Source organism: Lasioglossum baleicum, chromosome 16 (assembly GCF_051020765.1).
Source record: "Lasioglossum baleicum chromosome 16, iyLasBale1, whole genome shotgun sequence".
In the NCBI taxonomy this organism is placed as follows: Eukaryota; Metazoa; Arthropoda; class Insecta; order Hymenoptera; family Halictidae; genus Lasioglossum; species Lasioglossum baleicum.
The window spans coordinates 8,559,395-8,570,008 of record NC_134944.1 but is presented as its reverse complement, the minus strand read 5'-3'; the positions used below and the strand labels follow the sequence as shown (position 1 = coordinate 8,570,008).

At 41.6% G+C, this 10,614-nt stretch overlaps 1 protein-coding gene across 1 annotated transcript; it reads right to left on the bottom strand.

Annotated features, from left to right (window-relative positions):
* Positions 1–1,706: 1,706 nt before the first annotated feature.
* Positions 1,707–10,322, bottom strand: LOC143217097 (angiotensin-converting enzyme). The gene is made up of 13 exons (XM_076440881.1): positions 9,861–10,322; positions 5,952–6,146; positions 5,636–5,797; positions 5,483–5,564; positions 5,256–5,396; positions 4,994–5,176; positions 4,830–4,924; positions 4,603–4,754; positions 4,195–4,322; positions 3,873–4,116; positions 3,705–3,794; positions 3,520–3,627; positions 1,707–3,430 (listed from the first exon to the last, which is right to left on the bottom strand). Exons 2-13 carry the CDS (start codon positions 6,135–6,137, stop codon positions 2,818–2,820), a joined length of 2,184 nt encoding a protein of 727 aa, XP_076296996.1. The 5' UTR covers positions 6,138–6,146; positions 9,861–10,322; the 3' UTR covers positions 1,707–2,817.
* Positions 10,323–10,614: the final 292 nt, after the last annotated feature.

Genomic DNA, 10,614 nt, shown 5'->3' with positions numbered 1-10,614 from the left:
GGTCGACCATGCGCATGTCCGTGTGCGTGTCCCGACACCCTCCGCGGGCTTCTATGATCGAACAACTGATCCACGATTCGTTGCCTTTCTCTTTCCCGGGGCTCCACGTTCGAAATTCGTCGCCCCGTTATCTTCTTCGTGGTCGGCTCTTCCTCCTTGTCCCTCTGCCAATCGCAACACAGGACTATGAGTAACCGCCTAGCAAACGATAACGATGGTATAACAATGAACGGATTCTTAGCCGGCGATATGATTCTCTTCCTCTCTGTCTTCCTTTCCTCGTCTACTCCTCAAGGAGAACGATCGGATCGCGCGGACGATTGCGAACCAACTTCGCCTTATATTGATTTTCTCCGAGCTTCGATGGGGCCCCCGCTTTGCAAAGGTTGTTACTTCTTTCGCATGACCTGTACCTGCCCGCTAGCTGCTATGACTAACAGTGGAGACGGTAGCAACGAACGTTCCGTGTAAACACCCTCTCCCCTATTCGGGGAGTGCACACTGAAAATTGCATTGATACCATGTCTGGTGAAACCAGGGTTTCGTTGAGTAATAGGCGAAAATTTTCCAGGGTAGAATATGAACGATTTTTCTCTTGTAGAAAGATTCGCTGGAGAACATATTTAATTAAACGTGAACGGCCTTGATTTGAAAGATTTACTACGCGCTTCTATGCTTAAACAACGATTAGGAATAATATTCTCGCTAAGAAAGAAGTTTACACTAGTTTATAATTTATAATAAATTAACCCCTCGTCAATATGATTAGAACTTCTTTGTTTTGGATAATTTCGTAAGCGAAAAGAATACTTGTATTAATTTATTGCACGTTCATATTTAATATTGATGTGAATGAAAAAGAATTTTAGTTCCACTTAAAGGAATTTTATATTGATATTAAAGGTGTTGATGCAAGGGGTTAAATGTTCAGGTTTTACCTAATTTATATAAAACAGAAAATAGAAAAGTACGTATGTATGATCCCATCGATCTGAATGTTTATTGTTTTCGGTCGTAAATGACGTGATTTATGAGGGTAGCCCGCTCGTCGCTTCAATGGGTCCGTTACACGTGTTGTCCATTTGTCGGGGTTGAAGTTGTCGGAGCGCGGTGGTCGTAAATAATCGGTAAATAATCGTTTTTGTCTGCTATAATAACCTTTTCAGGTATACCGCCAGTGGTCGGGCGCCCGGAGAGGGTTATATTATAAATATACATATCATAAATATATAAAGTAACTGAACAGTATCTTTGTTTTAAAAAAAGTATGTTCTGTCGCCGAGGCCTCGCGAGGGTGCGATTTAAAAGTACCGCCGCCGCCATTGAACTATCTGGCCAATGATGTCGTGCGTATGTCCGACCAATCAGAGCGCAGCATTTTGAAAAAGGGTCCAATCAGGTCGCAGAAGTAAAATATGAGTTCAGTTCGTCACCACGCGTCGTTTGAATCGGGTCTGTGCTGTCAAAGTGAGGTAGAGAAGTTAGATATTTGTTAATAAATTGTTTAAGTTCATTAAATAAGTGACCGAATACTGTGCGAAGAAGATTATCAGGAAGCCCGGGATTATTTGTGGTAAATGAAAACTATTCCACCGTGAAGATTCCAGAAAAATGGCTGGGGTATGTAACAAATGATTCGAACTTTGAATAAACAATTGTGCATACGTGAAGTCAAGGTTATTTGTGCCAATAGACACTGTAACAATAAACAATTCTCTGTATATTTGTACCGGAACAAGGTTTTATTTGCGCATCTCTCGTTGGGTACAAAATAAATATACTTTTATAAAAAATATAAATCTTCCATACAATCCGTTACAAATCACGTACACGTTACGTACGAGTGGTAGAAAAATGTTATGTTTTTTATTTTGTGACAATTTTTGTGATGAAAGTTCCAATAAGTAAGTACGTTTCCGTCGTTTCCATTTCACTCTATAGTTTGTTGGACGATTATGTACAAGTCGTAAGAAAATCGACTCCTACGCTTACAAACGTGACGATTTTACTGGCATATACAATTCTCTAAACGGATCTACAGAAAATAGAGGGCGGAAAACATTCGAAAATCTCGTTCAAATTCATTTTCCTTTTCCTACGGTTTGGCATACTTGTAGAGGAACATTGTTGTACTCGACATACACGATCAACTTTTATATTACAATTCGTAATCTATTTGTGCGCAATTAGGTATGATATAGAACAAAAACAATATAAATAGAATTTCCTTCCTGGAAACAGCGTTAGCCGCTTGCCTTGTAATAATATATTTCGATATTATCGCGATATCCCGGGAATAATTAAAACGTGTCGATGGCGGCACGGCTGATCACGTGACGGAGCTCTGATTGGCCTGTTTCGCGCGGAACAACCCTTCCAAGCTCGACGCGGCAACAATTCAAAAATTCAAATTCTGAGAAGACCAAGAGAACGATGCGCAAGGCAAGTGGCTATGTATATCGCGGTTAGAATTAAATAAATTTGATTTCGTACGCAAATGATTAATACTTTTTCTTGTATCGAAGGTCTGTGAATTCACTTTCTTGGACATTCTCTGTTGCGCGTGTGCTGCTCGTCAGGCGAAACAACTGTGAATTGAGTGTGTAGCCTCGGTTTTCGTCTCGTAACGAGCAGCCTAAGGAATGTACGACGATGTCACGATACATTTATTGCGAATTTCATATCAATGTCTTTCTCTGTCTGGATGACGATAAATTACTCGGGTAAAAAGGAAGAAGGGCTTACAATCTAAATGCAAAGAACAATAAATATATGCTTCCTCGATGGCCCGAATAGACAGACACACACACACATTTGCTAAACGTATCTTCTATTCTTCGGCGTTTTGCGGCACCGTTGCCGGCTGAAGATTGCTACTACACAAATCACTATAGTCGCCAGGAGCACCGCTCCCACCGCCCACACCGCTTTACTAGTATTCATCTTTGGTTTCGTGTCTTCGTTGGGGTCTACACTATCGTCTAATGACTCGTCGAGGCTAACTTTACTTGTCGCCTCGGATTCCGATGTATTATGGTTCTGTGGCTTCTCCTCCGCCTCGTGTATGGACGATTTCGACCCTAAGCTCTTGTTGCTGTCTCCCAGGGCATTACCGTCGCCCCTTAGGCTATTTTCTTTGCTGGAAGGCGTTGTGGTTACTATTTTTCTTCTCGTGGCCACCGTTCGTGGCGCGCTAGTGGTCGTTGTTGTGGGGGCGTTCATCTCAGCAACTATCTTCTTCTCTAAGTCGTGCAACTCCGACTCCTTCACAGTGACTGGTTTGTACTCGAAATCTTCGTTTAACTCGTCGATCAAATCTTCCAAAGGAGAGAAGAACGATAGCATCGCGTCAGCGGATATTTCATCTATCTCGAAGAGGTTGTTGACTATTCGTGACCACTCGTCACTGCCTCCACTCTGAACCAACCTTCTGTTAACGGGAAAATTTAGTTGTTTAATTCCCGCTGTTACAATTAATTTTGTAGAAATGAAATAGCACGGATTTTTGTTAGTACTCACAGCAACTCGGCTTTCGATTCTCTTCTCATTATAGATTCGTACCGGACTTCCGTGGAGTCCATGATGTATTGATACAATTGGAAGGCGAGAATCGTTCCCGTTAGCTTACTGCGAAATTAATACTTATGTTAATAACATAGCATCATCGAAACGATAGTGAATGTTTAATTGTTATTGCTACTTACGGAAGATACGGTTTATTGCTAGTGATATAATCGTCATTTAGGAACGTGGGTATTTCTGTTCCATTGTTGTCGAGACCTTCGTACTCTTGCCTTGAACAAACGTGTTCGCAATGAATATCTAGCGAAATTTGTTGTCGTACGTCACGTGAATACTTAGAAAATTGATACCTGTGCTGCCACCAAGACGACGTTAGATCTTCAGGCTTCATGCCTGTCTCGTTGGCCTTGATCCTCCACATGTCCGCGGACATGTAATAAGCTAACCGAGGTAGTACGTCCAAGGCGGTTATCATTAAAGATACCATTAACAATTGCTCTGTATCGGTAGACTTATCTACGATGCGAGAGTGGTTCAACCAGGCGGAACTAGCTGCTATGATGCCGAACAGTTCTCCTACGCTTTCTTCTAAAACTGTAAATTTACACATCGCGTTGATCGCCACTGTTCAAGTGAATATAGTATTTTTTTATCGTAAGTTTCCGTTCTTACCGGAGTATCTATTGGCCGTAGTAAGTACTGGAATATTCTGCACAGTCATTTGATTGAATAGAACTTTCCCTATATTCTTGTGAGCAGAAAGGTAATTGCTTAACGTAGGCTCGTAGCAAGTGGATACCCTGAAGAATATTTTAACAGTTTAGACAGAGCGTTTTACTACAAAATATACAGACTTGATTAGTAGACTGCGGATCTTTATGCAAAATAAAAAATGGTTGCATTGATTGCAGGACACAGGAGCCAAATAAAAATTTCATTCTTCTTTCGATGATCTTGTCAAGGTGAAACTAATACACTGGTGGTCTTAAATCTTTTTAATACCTCCACTGTTTTAAATTGAACATGCCCGTTTTCGTCATAAATGCATAAAATTCGCAGTCTATTGATTAGTGTACGCACCTAGCAGCACCATCCTTACAGAAATTAATTAGCTTAGATGGGCATTGCCCGTTGAAATTGCTATTCTCCCAAAATTCGGATTGTGGAGTATTATCTAATAATTGCGTGCCCATATCGGAGGCAGTTTGGTACAACGATCTACCGAGAAGTTTCTGAAATGAAGTCGATCATTAATATATGTTAATCTACATTCATGTACATTACATGAACAGCAGTATGTTACTGACTCTTTTCCAAAGATTCTTTTTTATGTCATGCATTAGGTCTGGATGAGTAGTTACGTCCACTGCAACTGGAGTCCAGTCGCTTCCTTGTAGCGATCCTGTAAAGAAGAAAATAGTAAGAAAACGTTTCCCATTTTCGATAAAATTGTCTCGTGACATTAACTTGCCAAGTAGATACGCCGGGATTGACTGGTTCGCGTCGACCTTGTACTTATGAGACAAATTATTCCGTACATGCTGTAGTATTTTCTTATGAAGATTAGCGATTTTGTTCCATTCGTACTTAATCTTTTCGTAACCGTCCTCGTATCCGCTTAACAGCTCCCAATATTGCGTAACATCTTTGGCACCTGAAATAATGTGCACCGCTGACGTGATATTGTTGCTCGTGCAAACATCAAATTTTATTATTTCTCTAAAAGCACTGACCATTTTCTTCGGCAGCTTGTTCAACAAGTGGAAGAACAGTCGAAACATTTCCCGCTAAGACATCTAACTCCCGGTGCCATGCTGCCCAGACACGTTTCTTCTTCTCGGCGTTGTTGTTGAAATACAACACGCGCTCCGCATCTGGAAAAATCGATATTTTTAGATTCATAGATACTAGGGGTGTGGGTGGGCCCTAATAGATACATTAATTCATTTAATATCTATACCACTGCGCGTGTAGTTCCTCCAGGACTCTTGGAACACTGCAGACACTCTTTTGAACTCTGCCGTCCCAGCAAAGTGAACAAGCTGTAGAGTAAAGTCATTTCAAATTGTCTGCAATCGCACATACTGTGTATTTCGAACAAAATGCAACCTACTGTCCTAAAATCGCTGCTGTTCAACAGAGCATCGCCCACAGACACGGCAGCATCATATTTATACTGCGAAGACGAATCGCTGGAGCTATCGTCCCGTGATTTACCAACAACTTCAAGTTTTTGTATGTGCTTGAAATTAGCATAATCGACCAGCCTCTCTTCCTGTAATTACAGTACAAAAGTAACTTGTTAGTCTTGCATATGCATACAAGTTTTTCTATGTAACTTTGTCGCAAGCTAAGTGAAACATTATGGAGATTATGTAAATGTTTACGACCGTTGATGAGAGGGTATGTATGTATAGTAAAATGTTTACCCATGTGGATAGCGTTTTATTGGACGGGCGAGTAACGAACGTCCATTCAGCTTCGGCGGTAGAGAAACACGTATCCTCGTAGTCGAACTCGATCAGGTGTATGAAAGCCTTCCATGCTTCATGTTCTAAGGATGCGGTAACGCAGATCGCAAGACTCAAAATTACCCAAGCCCATTTCGATGGCATCCCTTTCAGCTGGAACAATAACAGAATCGTGAAAGTTCATTTCAGAGGTGGGCATTATTTGGCGAAATAAATATTTGAAATACTATTTAGTATCTTAGATTTTATTTTTTTTTTTTTTGCGAAAAGAAAATAGTATTTTATTTGAACAATCTGAACCTCGAAATAAAATATTTCTATTTGAACAATCTGGACCTCGAAATAAAATATTTCTATTTGAACAATTTCATCCACAAAATAAAATATTTCTATTTTAGTAATCTGAAACACAAAGTAAAATATTTCTATTTTAATAATCTGAAACACAAAATAGAGTATTTTATTTTTTGCGTCGTTATACCTAATACTTTCAGAAATCGCATTACTTATTTAATATTTCTTATTTTAGCAATAATTTAAAGAAGAAATGGTACTTAATATAAGAAACTATATCATTTACCACATTTTCGTTTTATTTTATCCAAATTGGAATCTGTTAGGGTGTTCCTTCGAGGACACAGAATCAGTCCACCAAAGCTAAAAGGACTCTCAACTGGGGCAGAGGATGGAATAGCTGTGTTGTATTTTAAAAATAATGTTTTCATGTATTTGTACTTTGCAAGACTTTCAATTCGTGTATCACAATTGTTCAAATATCGAAATAATACTAGTTCTGTAATGTTTGTATGACTGATATCATTTGTTTCTTTCTCCATAAAGGAAAAAAGTCATCTGCTTCTTTGTTTTGTGAAAGTAATTGAGGTCGTGACTCTGAATCTGGATTTGCTATCTGTTTCAAAGCATTTAATACGGTTTCTTTGATAAAAGTACGTTTTTCTTCATTTAAGTTTTTCGGAATCCATCGCGTAATTTCCATTTTGGATGGCTAACAGTAGCAATTATAATAGTCGCTTGCGTGTTCAGAAAAATCGAATAAATCACGAAATCGAGATTTTAAACTAGATAGTAAATGAAGTTTCAAAGGTTCGCAATATCTATTGAATGCGAACCATTATTTAATTAATTTAATGCGAGCCAATAATATTTAAAATTGAAATTGAAAATGAAGACTAAGTCCAAATATTTTCAATATTCTTAAAATAAAATAAAATAAAATATTTTATTTTCAAAGTTGCACAGATACTGTAAAATAAATGGGATTATATTTACTATTTAAAATACTATTTTCCCCAGCTCTGTGGTTCTCTCGTTTCCAGAGAGATTCCGTCGAGCAAAATTGCGCGGAAGGGAACGCATGATCTGAAAACCCGTCGACGAATATTTAATTCTCCCGTTATCGATGGACTTTACGGTTTCGAATCTGGAAATATCTTAGTCATCGTTGAGCATTGAGTCACTCGATCATTGTTGCTCCGCGCCCCGAGATGACTCAACGTTTGGTCTTTGTATTGTATTATTAATTTTGTACGGATTGTCGGTTTACCGGAGATCTACTTGTTGCAGGAAAATCTCGGAGGTGGGATAAATCGGAACAGTTGAGCGCAGCGTGCTCGTAAAAAGACGATCGCGTTGTTGGCTGATTTTTCTCGATAACAGAAAAACGAAAATGTCGAAACTAATTTACTGTTTTTGTTTATCGTTAGAGATTCGAAGGCTGTGTCCCACGACCTTTAATTACGATCATCGAGCGTTACGTGGTTGCTTGTTTTCGCGGGAGAGACACATCGGCCAACTGGCTACCAACACGGCAGCCTCGATTGTTGTGGAGACACAGAAGACAACGCTGACTCTCGAGGATTGGTAATCGAGGCTCGTAAATCATCTGGCAGCCCATTGGCCGCGGTCGCATCATCGCATCGGATTTAATTGTTACTAATTTGGCATACACTTGCGTCCAAGCGAACGATCAGGACCGTCGGGCTCGTCGACTGTCTCCCTATTGACACGTTAAATTGATCGCCGAACGTTATTATTACGACCTCTCTTACTCTCTCTTTTATGACGTAAAGAAATAGCTGCGCGAACGCGTGAGAACCTATTGTCTCTTTAGCGGCGGGAATCAGAGGACGTTAATCTAGCTTACTAAAAACTGACGTCGTTACTGAACGAACGCGTGACGGTTATTCATGGGAGTACCGACGGTTGTAGAAGTTGCAAATATAATCGCGGAATCCGGGGCATTGTTGAGCAAGCCGGCCGTTTACATAAAAGGCGACGCGTTTGAGTTCTAGTTTCCATAAAAAACGCAGGAGTTGTCACGAGCGCGGATGTTTACGCGTGCATAGACGATGTGCCAGGCTTCAGCGATGTATGTAATTAAAGCTTCATGTCGGGCTATTTATGAAGGCGTTTATTGATGCCGTAAATCTGGTATTTAAAATTTCTGGTCTCTGTCACGCGAATTAAAAAGCAATCGTCCGCGGTGTCCGATTATGATTCCGATACGCGTTGCTACAGTTTATTGTCCACGCAATCGCGCTCGCTCGCGATTAAGTCACTCTGTACAGGCCGTTGGAATTGGTAATTCGAAAACGTTCGATGACGTTTCCCGCCGGCCGAGGCGAGTGAAATGAAAATGTTCACCGATAAACAATGGCGAGCGACCGATATAAACCGATTACGTGGCCGTCGATAAAACGCAACGCGATCCGGTCTTCTGCGTGTACAGATGTACAAGGGTCAAGCGAGAATTGATAATGTATCGTCGATGTATTATACCACACGCGGGTCGAATTGACCAGCCTTCCTAGTTCCGATAGTGCTTCCAGCTGTTTCTGATAAATTCTGAAAGAAATCTGTACGCAGCAGTTCTCAAACGATGCTCGCACGAGTCATTCGACCGTTCCACGAAACGTTCGGATACTCGGAACCCTTTCAGTATCGTTCTACCGTGAACATGAAATAAGGTACTTTGTGCGGAAACCGGTCTTCCATTCATCGTTATGAATTCACAGTTTGTGTATCTGTCAATGGAGACGGATAAAGCGAAAAATGATGGTGTTGTTCGGCTCCGAACGATAACGACGTCTTTACGTCGAATTTTTACAAAGGCTGTACTGTGTTTCCAACGTATGTAATAATTAGGACAGGCTTTCAGTGAAGTAGATCGTTGTGGCGATTCAGATACTATCCATTGCAAACTATATTGGTTTTTGATAAGTTTGTGTGGTTTGTTTATCGCCTATTTGTCAGAACAGATAACCGATCTAGTCGCCTCAGGCTAGAAACCTGATTTTCACACATCCGTCCACGGAACGGCGCTGGTACTTCCGGTTCAGTGGAACCACACTCGGTCCGGTATCGTCATTCAATGGCACTTAGTGTTTGCGAAACGGTTATAAGAATTCCTCGAACGAGACGTATGGTTTTCTTTCCTGTGAACTGGGGATCGTCCCTCGAAAGAGTTTAAAAAATGGAAGAGATTCGCGTTTAAATGATAAGGGGAGGAAATCAACCCCCGGGAAGAAAATACAGAAGAATTCTCCGAGATCTCCCTTGAAAACAAAAATAGATTATCGAAAATGCTTTTCGAGTTACGCAATAAATAAATCGGGTTCGTTTAGAAGTTGCGAGGGTAGTTTCATCCCCGGCAAGGCCAGCAGCACGACGGAAAGAAATACTTTTGGAGGAACCGTGGCGTGCCGAAGATTCCACGGAAAATCGGCGTGCCACGGTCTCTCGAGGCTGTCCGTTCGAGGAACGCGAGATCAGTTCCCAGTTGGACCGGTGTCAAGAAAATGGCCCGATCCGGTTCGGTTTAGTTTAGTTTTCCCGAATCTCGCTCACCTTTGCTGGCCGAGCGTCGTTTCGCTCGACGTTCACGTTTTCACTTGTGCCGTCTCCGTGTGCGCCGTGCAACGGAGAGAAAAGAACACTGCGCGTCCCCGCGTGCGAGATTGACAGAGACAGAGAGTGAGAGAGAACGTGAAACCGAGAGCGCGTCGTACTCTTCCCGACACGGGCAACTTTTTCGGGAAAACCTGACCCCGGTCTGTCGCGTGTCCCGATCCTCTTGGTTCGACCTCGTGGAAAAAACGCGCGAGTACTGGAGCAGCGATGTGTGCGTGTGATCCTCGCGATCGCGAATCAACTTATAGCGTCGTTATTGGATGGGAACGGCACGTACGGCGAATCGCGCGTCAACTCCACGACTATTTGTACAAAGTTCGCACGATCCAAATTCCTTCACATCATGCCACCTCGCTTCGACGGCGGTGCGTTACTGTGGCCAGCGTGACGTGACGTGACGCACCGCCATCGGGAGCACGATTGCACACTGATCGTGCACTTGCCCGACGATCCGACCTCCGTTGATAACATGCAGCGAACTTACCGACCGTACCAGGCGCGCCACTTCGAATTTTCGAATGGTAATCGTCTGACTAGGATTTAAAAAATTACAATCACGATTCTAATACGAATTGGAAATATCCGATTTCTTCGTGAAGGTCTTCGACTTCAGCTTTTCTATGCATCTGTTTCTTTTTTCTTGTCGGTTCGTTTGACGCGTGGTTAATCCGTTTAATTTCACGGAATAGCG

What these genes read in the sequence shown, in the direction of transcription:
- LOC143217097 (XM_076440881.1), bottom strand. Translation starts at nt 6,137, where the DNA reads ATGCCATCGAAATGGGCTTGGGTAATTTTGAGTCTTGCGATCTGCGTT. An exon ending in ACAGCAGCGATTTTAGGACA is followed by an intron (nt 5,565 to 5,635) that starts GTAGGTTGCATT and finishes TTTACTCTACAG; the next exon opens with CTTGTTCACTTTGCTGGGAC. An exon ending in GAATCGAAAGCCGAGTTGCT is followed by an intron (nt 3,431 to 3,519) that starts GTGAGTACTAAC and finishes TCCCGTTAACAG; the next exon opens with AAGGTTGGTTCAGAGTGGAG.